Below are 18,155 nucleotides of genomic sequence, written 5' to 3'. Positions count from 1 at the left end.
ATATGTTTGATTTGATTTATTGTTTTCTATTTTCATGAAATAAAAATACTGAAAATTTATGATATATTGATTTCTTGTTTTCATTTTCTGGTTGTTTCCTGTTTTCATTTTTCCTGAAAATGTTTTCAGAAATCCAATCAAATACATTTTCATCACCGTTTTTTATTTTCAGTGAAAATGAAAACAGAAAACAACCGAACCAAACATCTCCTAAGAGTCTGAAAGTTAAATACATGCAAATTGAAATTGCTGATTGTACATATCATATTTTAAGAACAGAATTGGAGAATTAATGATAGAAGAAACGATGTGACAGAAATCAGAGAGGTGGAGAGGTGTCAGGAAAGGCCCACAAATCCCCAACGACGTTTTCCGGAATCTGATAAAACCTCATTAAATTCTCGTACGCCATAAGCTCCTCGGAAAGCTTCTCTACTTTGTTGTTGGCTTCCGTAACGGAGTAAGCCACGTGGGACCCGCAATTCTCATCAGCGTTAGAAGAAGGGAAAAGCCCTGTTTGGTTGAGATCGTAACCGAACTCCAAGTTGAGGCTCTTGCAAGATCCGTATTGCGGCAGAGGGTCGTCCTCGTTGGGGAAATTGACTTTGGCTTTCTTGCCGCGGATTTTTCGGGCTTCTTTGTCGTAGGCTCTGGCGGCTTCTTCGGCGGTGTTGAAGGTGCCAAGCCAGACACGAACTCCTTTACGTGGATCGCGAATCTCCGCGGCCCATTTGCCCCAGGGCCGCTGCCTGATCCCTCTGTAGAGGTTTTTCCTCTGCCTCTTAACTGTCACGTCACGTGAGCTTGTTTTGTTAGTTGGGAAATTAATGTTGAAAGAGAAGAAGATATTGACTCACCTGGAGGAGGAGGAGGTTGAGGTTGAGGTTCGCTGCGCTTGGGCCAGAGTTCGGAGGCTGTGAGGGTGCGGGGACGCTGCCGAGGTATGAAATCTGCGATGATTGCTCCGCCACACATGCTTGCTTCTTTCGTCTTTTTGGTGAGTGAAAAAAACCAGAGAGGGAGAGCCCTTTTGTAGCTGCAAAATAAGGGGGGCATGCTGACGTGGCAACCAAGCCACATCCTAGTACCAACTACTCTCCTTTTCAGCAATAAAATTTACCAACTAATAGTAGTACAGTATTTGTAAGAATTCAAATATTTATAATAATTTTATTTAATTAATTAAGCTAAATTTATTTAATAAAATAAGATATTTTTTTGTTTATCAATTAATTCTCATAACCTTTTCCAGTTAGAAGTCAAATAATTGTGACAAATGCTCAACCTTGTCATTACTTTTCTTTTTTGAGAGAAAACCCTGTCATTACTTATTAAGTTTTTAACAACTAATAATATATCACATTTATAGTATAGGAAAAAATATAGTGATTGAGACAAGACAAGTGATAAGTGATGATTAAAAAGTAGCACAAAAGCTCCACCATAAGCAAAAGCAGATAATTAAAAAATTATATATATAAACCAGCCGGCACATCGTATACTCAACTCGTGGGCACAATCCATGTCCATTGAACAGGCCATCAACCAGCCGTGACTGTGACTTTGAACAAGAAAGGCTGCTGATGTATATTATAGTGACATTTCTGCATGGAGTTGAAAGTTGAAACATTATTTCCATGCAAGTGTTTGTCATGCTTTATTTTGTTTTTACGGTAAGAGTATGTTTGGATCAGTTTTTACACCATTTTAGGACTAAGTTACATTTTCCTAAGTGATTTTAATACTTCACGATTCACATTGCCATTTTACGTTTTAAAATAATTATTTACTAGTGTTTGCATCAAATTTAAATTCAAGTTTGAAATATTAACTCTCAATATTTTGTCACATGCATGATCTAAATATTATATTTTCTCAGTCACATTATAACTATTGTCTTAGGTTGTTTTATATAGAAAAAAAATCCAATAAATAGATATAAGAGAATAATAATTTTACAAAATTAAAATTATCTTCATTAATTTATTTTTAAAATTTTTGTAATTCATATCACTAATATTATAAGAGATATAAGTGAAAAAAAATTAATATTACATTAAAAAAAATCAAATAATAATTATTTTGAAACAAATTTTTTCATCTTACATGACAATTATTATGAGACGCACTAAAATTTTCATTTTCGAATTCATGGTTTTCGAAGACAAAGATTTAGTATAAAATCCAATATTTATGAAAATAACAAAGTACTCATAATTTCCGTATCTGAAAATTGTGTATAGAGTTTATGTATCTAATCGTTAAAAGAGAACATATATATAGTTTATAATAAATTTTGTGAAAATTTCTTAACATATATGTATTTGGTCCAAGAATCATAAATACCTTAATTCTAATTTTATTTTTTTAATGGGTCAAAGATTGAACGGTACAAATGCCCGAAGACATGCAAGCCCATAGGCCGAAAAATAAAGGCAATAGAATGCACAAGCCCAAACATCAGCAATGTTACAGTATACTCACTACTGACAAATAGTCAACAATATTCATAACCAAGCCGTCCAAGCATGATATCTAAAATAATTATAATTTTATATATGTTGTGAACGTTGGTTGGTAGAATGTATTGGGTCGCCTTAAAATAAAGTTGGTAGAATGAATTCAATATAGTTTGGCAGCTAGATCTTAAAATGAAACTAACATTCCACTGTCATTTAAATTGATCACTGTTTTGTTTAAGAACAAATATTAGTCGATGGTTAAGCTAGGAGAACAAGCTAGAATTGCGGAGAGTTAATAAGAACAAATCGTGACCGATATGCAAACAGGTGTCACGCAAGGGTGAATTCACGAATCATTCTTGTTGACGTGTGGGTGGCATAAGAAGATGCCAAGTAACGAACAAGCCCGCCTCTCTGTCTCATGTTTCTCTCACTCTCTTTCTCTATGCATGATAACCTCCTTTATAAACATCAACTTCATCCCTAGCATAGTGTGGCACTTTCAAGAAACAAAGGAAAAAAAAAAAAGGACAAGAAAAGGCTAGGGACAAAGACAACCATGGAGGAAAAAAGGACAGCAATCACAAACAGGCAAGGATTAAAGAAGAAAATGCACCCATTAATTAGCAGCTTAAGCATTGGCGGCGATGGTGGGATTGCCGGGCTTTTTGTGTTCGGTGGAGCCTTGGCCCTTGCGGGTTTCATGGCAGTTGGTTCTTTTGCGAGCAAAAAACATAAGGCAAAGGGCACCCATGATGATCACCAACCTAAGCCTAAACCTAAACCCCAACAATTGTTATTGGAGGAACACGGGTGTAAGACTGATCATGAAGAAGATCGTGACACCACCCAAAGTCTCACCTCTCTTATTCAGCATGGGGATGCCGCATGGTATATATGCTCTACGTAAACATATTAAATACCATTTATTCATTAGGAGCATGTCCTTGTTTATATATGTTCATGTTTTCGTGTGTGTTACTGCAGCTGTTGGGCATCCAATATGAGAATCAACCAAGTTAGTGATTCCTCCGAGTTGCTGTCTGCTCAATCCTTGATTTTGGTAATTCATTCTTCCTTTATTAAAGCAAATGCTTGAGTTTGTGAATGGCCTTTAACTTGTTGCAAATATATGTTAAGGAGGATAAAAGTGAGCTTAAACCAAGAAGTGTAGAGGAGAGCCCAACCGACTTTCACCATCAGGAAATTGTGTTTTCTGACTCTTCGCACCCAGAAAGCGCGGCATCGTCGAACGAAGGTGGGGTTGCGGAAGAATGCATGATGTCATTGTTAAACAGCCCCAGTGGCCAGAATGAAGAACCTCAAGATGACTTAACATCCTCAGAAACAGAAACAGAGACCGAGGACGATGATATCGATGTTGACGACGACATGCTGTCCCATGATGTTTCAGAGATTGGCGAAGAAGATGGCTCAAAATTAGCAGCAACAGGGACTACCTCCCCGGAGCCAATTTGGCCTGTGGAGCTGATAGAACATGCAAAGCAAAAATTGAAGGGAGATAGCCATGTTTGCTGCGATTCTGATATGGATGGCTCCGACTTGGATGACGAGGCCATCATGACTGTGGCAAACCAAGCAACTATGAACCAAAATCTAAACTTCTTTATGGTGCCAAATAATCAACCATTAACCACCTGGGTTTTTCCCTTCCTGTTGCTAGCGCTGCTGTTGAGCTTAGTTCTACTCACTCGTCGCCCACAAGAATCATTTTATGTCCTAGACGAGGGTACTTCAGTAGTGACGCGAATTTAGAGGATCAAATGTTAATGCTTTTTTTTTCTTTCCCTAAATGAGTTAGGAAATGGACATTACTATTCTCACGTTTACTGAACCATACAAGTTGTGGATTATGATGATAATGCTATAACTTACTTTTTAAATACAATATTTTTCTATCGCTTATTTGATTAAAATACACTGATAATACATTTTTTTATATTAACTAATCATAAAACATTTTATTGATAATTGTTTTAAAAATAACACCTAATATAATTAATTATCTGTGCAAAAAGTTATACTTTGTCGTTAATAGGAATTCACTAGGATTCATTAAATTTATTATTAAACTATTGTGAAATTTAAAAAAGTGTACTAAAAAAGGTTACTGACTATTTTTAATGGAAATAAATCTATTTTGAGAATCCATATATCAATCAATTAAAAATTTAAAAGTCAAATTATTTTACATAAGAGAAAAAGGTAAATTTTTTTACAAGACAAAAAAAAGAAGAAAAGAAATCAGAATGCATTTACTGATCCTGCCTATTACGAATGCCAGTACTATTAATTAACATTTTTCACAAATTAGGTAGAAATGGAAGACTTTAAACTGGCCACGGTAACTGACCATTTGTAATAAGAGACCCCCTATAAATCTCCTTGGATAAATGCTTAGTTTATGCACAACTACTTTACATTGTATATACTCCTTTATCCTATAACTCTTTTCTATATACAGTGCCTTGAGTTTCGAGTCTTTTGACTCAATAGGCTGCTGCCGGATTATTGGGTTAGTAAGTTCGAACAAATATATGAGAACTATACTATAAACAAAATTTAGCCACATAAATGCCTACGTTGCTGCGAACAAAACTTAATTCCCTGGTCTGGGTCTGTAATCGTTGGGCAAACTGTAGTTGACGCCAAGAGCCACTGCAATCGAATCAACTAGCATTCGAGAACTCCACGGTCTTCCATCAAGCTTGGCCAGCTGCAACCGGTAGACCATCCCAAAACACCCAGTATCAGATCCACTTTAGAGCAAGCACTGACCTGAAAAAACAAATTATTTATGTAAGTCGACAAAGCACAAATTTGATGAAACAAATCACAATAAGCGTTTTCAGACATGATACGGTACCAAATTTTCTAAATTTCCTTCTACATGAAATACCATAACAGCCATTCCCCTTCCTCCATCAATCTCAGCCTGTTCATTTGATAAGTCAAAGTGTTACTGATATGCCAAACAAAAGTAGAAACATACTAATATAATGTCAAGACGTCTTATTTGAGTACTGTATAATTGCTTGGATTTTGGTTTAACCACTCACCACACAAGAACATATGGCTATGCCTGCAGTGGCCATTGCTGCAGTGACCTCAGCCATCATGCCTGCAATAATTGTTCACTGGGTTACAATCAAGCAAGATGGCGAAATAACGTTTGATTACTGTGTCAGAGACATTAGTCATCAAGCAGAGCATTTAATGAAACACTACTAAATATCCAAGCCACACTCTGACCCAATGGGTTTCACCCAGATATCACTCTACTCTTACATTATTAGATAAAAAAAATGCAGTTACCACAATGTTCATAGGCCACAAGGAGTAAAGGACATGTATCTTATGTTGACACTATTATTATGATTACCAACTCTTGCATAGCATATCCTCTATCAATTATCAACCATGTTCACTTGTATTTAGCACATCCAAAGCAAGAGCAGATTTAATCAATATTATTCAGAATAGTAAGCTTACCTTTTCGGTCTATACATACTACAGATAACCATTGGATGGAGTGCCCTTCCATATTGTGCCAAGAAGCAATTTTCTGGGCTTGCCAACTTTCTAAACCTGGCAGGACTTCCTTATATCTTGGAATGTTAACTTGAATTATCTTTGCGACAAGGTTTCCCTGCAGTAACATCTCCCCTTTGCCGTTGAAACTTTCATGCTGCACATGCTTATTATGTTTTCCATTGACCTTGGGGATCCAAGCACTTCCATTGTTACTTTGGAGGACGGTCTCACTTCTTCCTAAAGTTGATATTTCGGCTCCATTCACAAACATTTTACCCCACGTATATTTAGAGCCACTGGAACCTTTTGACAGTTCTTCAGATTCACTATCCCCGTCAGAATCAGTGACAAAGTCATTGACTGCTTCCGTAGTGATATCAGCAGCAGAGCGTGCAGCTTGCTCCCTCAGAAACTACACAAAATATGAAATGTTTATTTATAGCACAACTTTTTCAGGGTTATGCCATCATATTAAATCCTACCTTCATTATTTTGTGTCTTGCACTACGTGTTTTAGCATGTTGCAACCACTGCTTATGCCTCTGAAAGGCTGATTTGCTGGAAAGTGCCTGGAAATAAAGTTAATATTATGAGCTCCAACAAAGTGAAAGGCAAATATATACGGTAACTGACTAACCATTTGTGTATCTATAAGCAAAAACATTCTCCTTAAATAACAAAGGGTGAAAACAATTTATTATTGTCATGGAAGAAACATACAAATTATTACGAAGGAGGAACATGTTGAAATTTTAGGATTTATTAAGACAGGAAGATCGAGAAAAGGAATACTCACTAAAGGGAGATTATATCAATATGCGGTGAAATGGTGTGTAACAAAATATTAACCCAATAATCTTATTTATCTTGACAATTAAGTCAAATATTAGCATGATATTAAATGTACAAGCCTGAGCCCTCTAATGCAACAACACCACTAATAAAAAATTCCTCAATGATTTGAGAATCATAAGGAAACATAATAAAAAATTTAACAACTTCTAAGAGAGCTTCCTCAATGAGATGAATAATTGTTTCATAAGATATTGCAAATATATCATGATGATATGCTAAGATATTCTAAAATACTCTCAAGATATTGAGATATTCTAACAAAAAAAAAAAAAAACATTTGTGTAAACATATGTATTTAATACCAAAACATTTGATAGCACACACTTGAGAACAGCAGATGGTGAATCATACAATTCAATAAACATAGTATTTTCCTAATATCACCATTGCAAAGTAAATTTATATTTTCAAAAAATAATGACTTTCCAATTACATCAAATCTATCATACAAAAAAGCAGACACAAAGGATGAGTTGAACGATACTGACATTATATGTGATTATCTCTACAACTTCTGCATTTGCAAGTACATGAGCAGGAGAAACAAGATTGCCATTGACCTGCATTTACACAAAATAAGCCTCTAATATTTCAATAATACAAACATTTTATTTTATGTGTCTTTTCTGACTGACGTCTGACACTTGATTCTATTAGCATGCAAATGTGACAAATGATACCTTTGCAGCTACCATCTTGTTGCCTATTTCAGTGTGTATCATATAAGCATAGTCAATGACAGTAGCACCCTGAGGAAGATTCTTAATCTGCATAAAATGTGACAAAAAATTATCAAGAAAAGGCAGATAGTATTCAAATACATGTTTCTAAAATTGTCTTCTTCAATTAATTGAAGGGGGGAAAGATAGGCATGGTATATGACAGACCAATCCTTACCTCTCCCCTTGGTGTGAACACAAAGACACGACTGCCCAGCAGATCTCTTGTAATGGTGTCGACAAATTCCCTAGAACTCATGTTGCCAACAAACTCTTCTTGCCACTCTCTAATTGCATTGAGCCAGCCAATCTGTAGGAAAGGAAATACTTCATTCATAGACTAATGGCGACAAACTTGAGTAATGGCTACACCAAAATCTCTCTTTTAAAGTTTAAAAGATTATTTCTATCATAGTCTATCAGGGACAGATAATATACTCTCAGGGCAATATTGGCGTTGTTTAGACAAACTGTCTTCCCTCTTGAGCTTTTACTACTTGGTGTTGCACTTCCAACCAACCCTGTGACAAATTCTCTCCCACTATAATGAGCAGCAATGCCCCTCTCAGCTATCAAATCCATTTCTTCTGTTCTAATCTGCAAAGAGTATGACATACTAATAAGAAAAATTTGTGATTAACTTTATTTGGATCAGCTAGGGCTCTATATACAATTAGTTAGTGAAAATGGAACATGCAAAAGTAAAATTTAAAAAAAGGCAACAACAAAAAAAATACCTGGACTTCTAGCCTAAACATGCTCTCATACAAAAATGGAATCACGGTGGTCTGAAGACTCTGGTAGCCATTTGGTTTAGGGGTTGCAATATAATCCTTCACCTAAAACAAAACAAATCAAATATTCCTCACCAGTCAATGAAAATTTATGTCTCTTAAAACTAACACTTTCTACTGTCAAATATAATAGAAAATAGCATACATACAGATCTAGGAATAGGGGTCCAGATTCCATGGATCAACCCCAGAACATGATAGCAAATCTGCAGAAAACACAAGAGAGAAATGTCTTGTGATATACCAAGTAAAAAGGGGAGAAAAACAGTCATATCTGTGACCATGATAAGTAGTTACCTGCTGTGGGTTGCATAAAGGCCCAACCCCAATGCATTGCTTTGGTTTAATAATAATGCGAAGCTGGTTACAATAAACAGTTGGTTTTCAAGATACAAACTTAAAAATTCATCCAAAATCTTTATAACACATTAAGCATTCCAAGGTATATATCAAAGCAAACCTGTGCAATTTGGTTAATCTCACTGATTGAACTTTTTGATTTGAGAACAGCTTTATAGATACTGCAAATGATCAGCGATATTTCTTAATGAATAGCCAGAAAAGCACCTCAAATTACAAAACAATGTATGCATCAAGTATTTAGAAAAACCTTGAGTGATATATAGAATAGAAAAACTATGACATGTAAAATGTACATGATGTCAAACACATCAACCAACATGAACAGTTGGATAAACAAAATGGTAGCATTGACATTGAGATTTGGGGCTTAACCTGTAAGGCTCTTTACATACAGCACGAACTTTCGTTTTAACCGTTAGAAGGTCTAAGAATTGATCATCTTGGATTTTCTTCATCAACATTTTGTTTGCCTATCAAGAAAGGGAGAACAAAGAAGCTTAATCAAAGGACTACAGTGACACATTATCATCTGGAAGAAAAGGTTCAATAAATAGACATATAGAAAGATGGCAAACAGTTATAATTTTTCTACTTGTCTATTCAAACACCAATTTAAGATAGACAGACCAGCATTACCTCCAGAAGTTCTTTCTCATGTTCTTTGTATAGCTCTGCTACTCTTCTCTTCACCTTAGCATAGTCTTCCGCATTTGTGTACATAAACGATAGATTTTCTAGTTCTGACTGCATCCTCAAAAAAGAACTATGAGTCATGATATATTAAATTTCCCTCATGGGATGAAATATAGGTGTATTACTATAAAATTCACAAAGTATTTCAATCCCGAGTTCTACTCTAAATATGTGGACTCCTGGCATTACAGGATAAAAAACATGAATGCTAGTCCTTAATGATTTCTTAATTATAGGATACCTTAATTTGATACATCCCAAGCAACTTTGCCAAAGGAGCAAATACCTGCAATGTCTCCATCGCAATGCTAGTCTGTACAAGTATAGTAATATTAAATGTTAGGAACAAGATTTAGGAGCTAGGGTTATCATACACTTGATCCATTTGATATAACATCTAACAAGATAAAACAACAATACTACTATAAGTCTATAACCAATAATGGTTGCTTTCAGTAAAAGTGGACTATGACCCCAGGCAAAGTCTACCCACAATGTCAGGGTTTTAAGTCCTGCAACTATTGACCCATTGCCCTGGGGAGGGCCTTACCTAACAACCACCCTAGGCCCAAGTGTGAGTCTTATAGCTGCCTATAAGGAATCCAGTAAAAAAAAGATGATATTGCTATAACATTTAAGACATAAATGCCTTGGGTGTATTCAGTACCATTCACATTATATCACCCTTTTAGAAAATTCAATGACAACAGAGTGTAGTAAAGGCCACTCAGAAAAAGATAGTTCTTCATGAACAATGATATTTACTTTTTAGTTTCGAGACATTGAAAATTAACAAGATTCGACTAAATGGATTTATGCGTCTCAGTTTCAGACTCAGATTCATTTTGCTAATAAGCCATATTTCTATCAAAACCCTAGCTTTTACTTGATTGCATAGTCCTTTTGGTATGGGAGCGTATCTTTTCAAGTTAGATTTTCATCTGAAAATTGCATCTATCTCATTATAGATAGTCACAACTCACAAACTTTGATAGGGACCCACCCATTTAATGTTTTGTAGAGAGAAATCAACTAAATTACATGAGAAGATCCATTCCCTTTTTTCTATTATCTCATAGTAAAAGGACTGCATGGCCATAATAGTTTCCTTCCTTTGGGCAGAACAGAAAATGGTCACCAGTTATTATTCAAATCAGCAATCCTAACCTGTTTATGTGGAGGCATATGTGATAGTGTGCGCATGTTATGCAACCTATCTGCCAATTTGACAATTATAACACGAACCTGAAATGAGACATTTATTAGTTGTCAAACCGCTTTCAACAAAGAATGCATTGGGAATGGGAATGGGAATAGAGAAGAATATATTATGAAAAAGAGGTCACCTCCTCTGTCATAGCCAGAAACATTTGCCGAAGATCTTCTGCTTTCACATCTTGCACGGAATCATTTTCATTCTTATACTTCAACTTTCCCAGTTTCGACACCTAGTTAGGATTTAGAACGTAGCATGTTTCAAATTTATTTGGTAAGTTTATGAATATGGAACCAATGCTATTGAGGATTTAGATTTGAAGTAATGCTTTTCGATCAGGATTCAAGAATAATAAGTACCTTGGTCTCTCCTTCCACAATGTGCCGCACAGTAGCACCAAATTCCTCCTCTATCCTCTCAAAAGTAACAACATTTGTATCCTCAACTGTATCATGAAGTAATCCAGCAGCAATCGACTCCCAGTCAAGTTCCTAGACAAATGGTTGGTTCCATCATAAATATAGAGTTGTTATACACACTAATTAAGTAAAATTGGCAAAAGGGAAGCATTTTTTCATGACTCACAAGTTCTCCCAGAATGCGTGCAACCTCGACTGGGTGAATGATGAAGGGTTCACCACTGCGTCTTTTCTGACCATCATGAGCTTTAAACGCCAACTGTAACAACCAGGAATAAAACAGAAACGAAACAAAATAAGTAAGTAAATCCTACTATGTTGAAGAGATGATTTTGCCAAAAAGTGCGTGCCAAGATTGCTTCTTGAGGTAATCAACTCACCATAAAAGCATTGTAGACTAACTCCAGTTCTTTAGGTGACAGGTACGAGATAGCAGGTTTAAGATCCTGAGGCATCATATGATAGATAGTACAGTACGACTCAGACACTAGCAAAGAGGATGTCCCCATTCACAGAATTATAATCAACAATAGGCATGATTTCATAAAATTCATGACTGTACCTCCCACAAACTTTCCGCGGAAAACTCAGTGACAGTGTTCGAGGCCAAAGAACAACACAATTGCCATCTCCTAGGAGCATTTTGGCACGAGATAGATCTAGAGTATCCTTCAAAAAGTATGATATCAAGTGGTTCATCATGGCATGAACCACCTACACTAAAGGCTTCACACCCCTGTCAATTTCGCAAGATTAACAGGTAACCTAATTAGTAATCAAAACATCCATTGCAACCAAATTGATTCAACATGAAAAGAAATGAAAATGATCAATCAATTACTCTCATACCAATAACCAGCATCCCTAATGGCCAAATAGAAAGTACTGATACTTCGAAAGGCAGAGGAAAACATAAAAAACTTACAAAATTATACCGGTTCCTTCGTCCATTACGCCCATTCGACAAGTTCGAACACTGATGAGGATGAGCAGTGCTGGCAAGGAACCCGGTGAGAGCCCTCGGAGCTTTCCACGCGCACGATAGAAGACTACAGTCGAATCTTACATTTCCATCCCCTCTCCACGGCTTGCAGGCGTTCACGCATTCTAGAGAAACTGCAGCATCACATTCACACCTTCACTCAGAAAACCACACTCGCAAAACTCTTCCACTCAAAGGAAACGACAACAGCGAATGAACCAAACGACACAAACAACATTCAGTAGAAAAAATCAACACTCCGCGATTGGAGGCGCGTGAATTCGCGTAGGGAGAAAAGAATCTAAAGCGCGTTAATAGAGAGTGGAACATAGGCAGTAGGCGCATTAGTTGAGCGTTGGTTTGCAGTGTTTTAGGGGAACGAAGGCACGTGCGTGAAGAAGGGGGTTTAAACGAAGGTTTAGCAGACGTACCTGATAAGGAGGATGCAGAGGCCATGTTTTATTGGAAGAGAGCAATCTCATTGAATCTTGAATCCCTGAAGCGTGCGGAATCTGAAGCAGCGAGCGAATTATGAGGTCATTGAGGTTTTGGATTAAGAGGGAATCGGAATTGGGGAGTGAGAGTGATTGTGTTGTGCAAATGAAGAAATGAAAGAAAGGAAGAGCGAGCGAGCGATAACAAACACAGCTACAAGGGGATATCGAGTTTAGCTGAGGCCACACAAATACCGTTTTTTAAAGATATTTTTCTCTTTCTCTTTTTTTACACATAATATTATTTTTCTTTTTTATATTTAAAGGGGATAAATTGCAAATACTTATGTTCGTTGTAAGAGGATGTGTTTGCTTGAGGGGGAATAAGAGAAAATTATTGAAGAAATCATCTGAATTTTACCTAAATTTCATATGTCTTACATTCTACTTTAATTAAAAAATAAAAATCATTTTATTTTTTAATTTTCATCCTCTAAACTCAATACATCAAAAGTTTATTGGATTTATCAACATGGAAAGTGTTAATAACACACTCTCTAACATGTATTCTCTAACACATCTTATTAAGTTAATAAGAAGGGAAGTTTATTGATAGATTGAGTTTAAACAAAATTGTCTTGTATTAAATAAGAAAAAAATACAGAATGTTATCAATGAGTTACTCCACTTGACACATGGGATGAGAAAAAAATAACTCAATTTGTTTTAGGCTATGCCTAGGAGTTGGGTTTTGAAGAGTAGTGTAATTTTTTTGATATATATTTTTTAATTTGATAATTTTTTAAAATAAAAATAATAAGTTAATGTAAGTTTTTCATCATTGTTATATAAATATATTATAATCCTTTTACTTGTAAAAAATAATTTTTATCATGACGGATGTTGCACAACTACAGTCATTATCACAAAAAATATATACTTGTCTTCCTCCCTTTCTCCTGTTTTAAAAAAATAATTTTCAAATATTTAAATAAAAAAATCCAATTCTCAAATAGTATACTCTTTAAAAAATATATTTTGTGGATGAAGGCCCAACATTTAAGAAGATATTCATGACATTTGAATCTTGTATCTCTCAATTTTTAAATATCTTCAAACTATCATTTCTAAAGTCCTTTGTCTCAACCTCACCCAAATACACATACACTTGTGAAACAACTATTATGGAGTGAGATCTTTATATTCATGAATAGTTGTTCCAAAAGTGTAAATGTATTTCAAACTAATTATTTTGAAATAGGAAAAATCTCATTCTGAATAGTTTTTTCATAAAAAAAAAAATTATATTCTGGATCTATAATATATATACACTTTTAGAACAATTATTATGAAATATAAAAAATTCTTTCCAGAAAAATTATTTTAGAATGAGTTTTTTTCTATTATAGAATAATTGTCCTAGAAGTGTATATATATTCCAAAACAACTATTATGGAATAGAAAAAATCTCCTTCCAAAATAGTTTTTTCAAAAATAACTTTTTCTGTTATGGAATAATTATTTTGAAACACATATACACTCTTGAAATAACTACTCTTGCACAATATTTTTCCTATTTTAGAATAGCCAACACGAGATGCTTAAGATCTACGACACAGTGGAGAGTGGTGGAGGACAGTCAAGTGGGTAGAGGGTCGTCACACATTACTAGAGAAAGAAGATAGTGTAACATTTTTGTCCATTCAACTTTATTTGGGAAGTGCATGAATCAAAGAGTGGTGGAGAACAGTCAAGTGGGTAGAGGGTCGTCACACGTTACTAGAGGAAGAAGATAGTGTAACATTTTTGTCCATTCAACTTTATTTGGGAAGTGCATGAATCAAAGTGGGAGGTGCATGATTCAAATGTTTATATCCACTAATCAAAAACCCAATACTTGAAACCTACTCACATTTGGTTTCTACTTGTGGTCAATTGCTTCCTACATCCCATTTTTGCTAAGTATCCCATTGAGGACAATAATACAGTTCTTGTTACCCAACATCCATTCCCCATCTTGTAACCCTAATGCGCACCTCGTTTACCTTCCCCTTTAAAGCAGCAACAACCCCTTTCCCCTTTCTCTTTGTTGTCGGCCATCACTCCCACACCCACTTCACCAACATAGGATGCTCCGAGCCTTCACCTCAACCGGCCTTCTCCCACATACCACCTCCAATAACAAAGCCATAAACGCGTACACATTGGAACTTGTCGTAGGCTTCCCCATTCATATCATGCACACAAAGCTTCACTAAACCAAAATCACTGAATTTTTCTCTCCAAGACAGCCTTTCCGAAAGCATATAATAATTCCATAAAACTATTGCATAATAACCATTCTGAAATTTGAATTTTGCATTTCAGAACAACTATTGCAGAATATATTTTATGAACTAATATGCTTTCGAAAAAGCTATTATGGAATAATGTGAAAATCTAAAAAATATTATAGAATAGTTGCTCCATAATGCAAAATTCAAATTATGGAATTGCTATTTTAGAATAACATCCATTAAAGCCAGATCCAAAGGAAATGGAGGATACAAAGATATACTTCCAGCTTGTCACTCCATTGTGGCCTCTTTCAGGTCTTCCTAGTTGAGCTTTTGATCTACCACCGAACAACAACGGGGAAAGGGAAAAGGGAAGTGTCATTCAGGAAGGAGAAGGGAGAAGGGAGAAGGGATGAGGGGTGCTTAGGGTTCATGGGGTGTGGCAACTAAAATCATTAGAGGGTATTCTTGTCCTTTCAAAAATTCTCGGGATGTATGAAGCGATAAAAGGGTGCAGAAAGTAATTACCCTAAAATAGGGCACCCCGTGAAAATACCCATGACTCTAAACAAAAGTTTCGTGACATTTTCACTTTGGTATCCATCACTCCAATTGCTACACAGCGACGTTTGGTTTGGAAATTATATATCGTTCAGGTGCTCCGAAAATTAAATATCATTTCAATTTTAATGTATGCTAACGACATATTAATAATTTTTAAATTAATATAAATATTTGTATAGACAATTTATATAATAAAAAATATAATTTTTTAGCAGAAAATTATTTAATAAAAACTATTAAATAGTATAAAATAAAGATTGATATGCATATAAGTTGATCACTTCTCAAGATACAAAATTCAAACCACGTGTTGTTGGTAAGGCTACTTGGTAGCTTATACGTTATTTGAGTAACTTATAAACTAGTTTGATCAAACATTGAAATTGGTTAACTTAGTCTGTTACGTGGCCAAAATATCAAAACTTAAAAAAAGAGAAGACAGCTCAAGCTGGTCCCATCGATCTGTCTGGAAAACTCACGAACTGTCATGACTCCAAATAAACCTGCTACTGCTACTAAGCAATTTGTGTCTGAACCAGTGTTTCTATTATTATTATTATTACTGAAAATTTAAAAATAAAAAGATATGCACTGGGAAAAAGACACGCGTCCTTTTTTTTTTTTTTGTCATCGTGAGATACTCCCAGCCTTGTAGAAGGAGGGAACTGAGGAATTTTTTTTGGTCTGAAACAACGATTTCGTGCGAGGCTCCCTCGAATTTTTTTGGTCTGAAAGCAAATAAATGAACGGCAAAAACAAAAAGCCACACGTTCAATAGAGACCATATGACAAAATAATTTGGATAAGATTTTCCTAACGTGGACAAATTTGATTAGATGTGAAGCGATTCTTTTGTTTTTTTAGTGTCCGGATTATAATTTGTTAGTATGGATAAAGATCGTTTTTTGTTGCATTATTATGAAGTTATTTTTGACAATTATTATGTCTTAAAAATTACAACAGCGTAACAATAGACATGGATTTTTGTAATGTTCATACAAGTTTTTTCAATATGTATTTCTTAGTATTTGGAGTAGTATTTATTTTTTAAAGTGAGTAAATATGTATTGCTGAAAAAAATTTATTAAATTAATTTTTCTCTGAAGAATAACTAAATAAGAAGAGTTTTCTGGAAGAAACAAAAGAAGTGCCAGAGTTGACTGTTTAAGGCGGTATTTAGTTTGAAAATGTTTTTTTATTACAAAATATCACATAATTTATATTTATTTTTTTGTTTTTAAGTTTTCTTATTTAAAAACAATACAGCTTTTAACTGTTTCTTATACATTATTTTAAAATGAAATGAAAACATTTTATAATTAACAATAAAATAAGAACAAAAGTATTTTCTCAGACCATTTTTTAAATACTGACCAAATACAACTTAAATTTGTTAGTTTTATAATGAACTTAAAAAGATTAAATTAACAATCACAGAAACTAAATTAGTAACATTTACGCGCATAGGAATCGATTTAACAATTTTTTATGTATATGAACTAATTTGGAAATCCGCTACCGGTGTAGTACTAAATTATATATTCAACCCGAAATTTTAAATGCCCTCTAGTCAAATCCCAGAGCACTAGTGTGTTGTTTATCTCAGAAACAGTAGTTGGTCATACAATTATGGCACACAGAATATCCAAGCTGATAGAACCATGGGCAATTGGGCATATACCAAAGCAAATGGATAAGATCCATTGGGCATATACCAGAAACAAGCACATCAGATCAGAGTAAATAGTAGCAGTAGTGCCGAGTTCAATATAATATATGTAATTGGATAAAGAAGGCGAAACCAAGTCAATTTTTCGGTGCGTGCCACAAACCAATGCACCGTAAGGACAAGCACAAGGTTTTATAAAAAGTTTAGGATAAGGTGTTGCCTTTTTAGTTTTACTTTTGAAATTGTTTATTGGATAATTCATGATGCTAAACAAAAATATATGGTTAAAGAACTTGTAGCAGATACATTCATGAATGTCTGCCCATTTATTGGGGTAGGTTGATGACTTAATGTGTGTATCTGTCTCTATTTGAAGTTGAATATTGTCATACGGAATAACACTGATCCCCCCTTCCCAGGATTATCCATTTATCTTTATATGAGTTATGACCTTATTAAGTAGCCACAAAATTAAGAGATTACTTTTAAACAAGTAAATAAAAATATATTTTTAAAAGGATTTTTAATAGGCTTAAAATTTAAAACATAATTTGAATTTTACTCCGTAATTATATAAATAAATATTTATTTTACATAATTGAATTTTATAATAATAAACATTTTTAAATAAGTAAATAATATTTTTATTTATAATAAATAATTTAAATTATGATATTAAGTTATTTTTAATTATTGACAATTTAAAAATAAATTATTAAAGTTTAATTTAGAGTTAAAGACAAAACATGACAGAATCAAAGGGTAAGCGATTAAAAATGTGTAAAATATATGAGAGAGAAAAAAAATTGAGATGCCTGATAGAACATTCTTGCTGCTAGTTGTATAAATGCACCTTTAAAGGAGATACAAAAGATGATATTAAAATGTCTAATTAAAAAAATTGAGGAGTCCGAAAATCTCATTTTTAAATTGTATAATTTAGTTTATAGTATACGAGTAAACTTTATATATATAATTTAGTTATTAATTTGAGAGGGAAAATAGACTTGATTTTCTTGAGCAAAATCTCCGTTTTGTGATATGCGGATGAAAAGAAAAGAGTTAAGAAAACTCTTCTTATTAAAGATAACTAACTAAATTCTTTTAAAAAAATTAATCAATGGTAAACACAATAAACATCGATACATATGATT

General features: G+C 34.3%; 3 protein-coding genes across 3 annotated transcripts; 1 reads left to right on the top strand and 2 right to left on the bottom strand.

The window, feature by feature from the left end:
- Window positions 1-211: 211 nt before the first annotated feature.
- Window positions 212-1,027, bottom strand: LOC114399314 (ethylene-responsive transcription factor ERF071). Its single transcript, XM_028361486.1, has 2 exons — window positions 858-1,027; window positions 212-786 (listed from the first exon to the last, which is right to left on the bottom strand). The coding sequence occupies exons 1-2, from the start codon at window positions 973-975 to the stop codon at window positions 320-322; spliced, it is 585 nt and encodes a 194-aa protein (XP_028217287.1). The 5' UTR covers window positions 976-1,027; the 3' UTR covers window positions 212-319.
- A 1,918-nt stretch (window positions 1,028-2,945) lies between these two features.
- Window positions 2,946-4,323, top strand: LOC114398272. The gene is made up of 3 exons (XM_028360458.1): window positions 2,946-3,353; window positions 3,450-3,525; window positions 3,603-4,323. Exons 1-3 carry the CDS (start codon window positions 3,022-3,024, stop codon window positions 4,236-4,238), a joined length of 1,044 nt encoding a protein of 347 aa, XP_028216259.1. The 5' UTR covers window positions 2,946-3,021; the 3' UTR covers window positions 4,239-4,323.
- Window positions 4,324-4,714: 391 nt separating this feature from the next.
- LOC114400110 (putative GTP diphosphokinase RSH1, chloroplastic) lies at window positions 4,715-12,721 on the bottom strand. The gene is made up of 24 exons (XM_028362392.1): window positions 12,490-12,721; window positions 12,002-12,192; window positions 11,639-11,812; window positions 11,457-11,522; window positions 11,243-11,335; window positions 11,017-11,148; window positions 10,788-10,889; window positions 10,609-10,686; window positions 9,683-9,754; window positions 9,385-9,492; window positions 9,121-9,218; window positions 8,846-8,906; window positions 8,683-8,745; window positions 8,535-8,591; window positions 8,329-8,430; window positions 8,030-8,188; window positions 7,770-7,901; window positions 7,553-7,639; window positions 7,361-7,432; window positions 6,500-6,586; window positions 5,976-6,429; window positions 5,543-5,604; window positions 5,350-5,418; window positions 4,715-5,261 (listed from the first exon to the last, which is right to left on the bottom strand). The coding sequence occupies exons 1-24, from the start codon at window positions 12,512-12,514 to the stop codon at window positions 5,157-5,159; spliced, it is 2,649 nt and encodes an 882-aa protein (XP_028218193.1). The 5' UTR covers window positions 12,515-12,721; the 3' UTR covers window positions 4,715-5,156.
- Window positions 12,722-18,155: the final 5,434 nt, after the last annotated feature.

Source organism: Glycine soja, chromosome 19 (assembly GCF_004193775.1).
Source record: "Glycine soja cultivar W05 chromosome 19, ASM419377v2, whole genome shotgun sequence".
Lineage (NCBI taxonomy): Eukaryota > Viridiplantae > Streptophyta > Magnoliopsida > Fabales > Fabaceae > Glycine > Glycine soja.
This window is presented reverse-complemented; position numbering and strand designations above follow the sequence as displayed.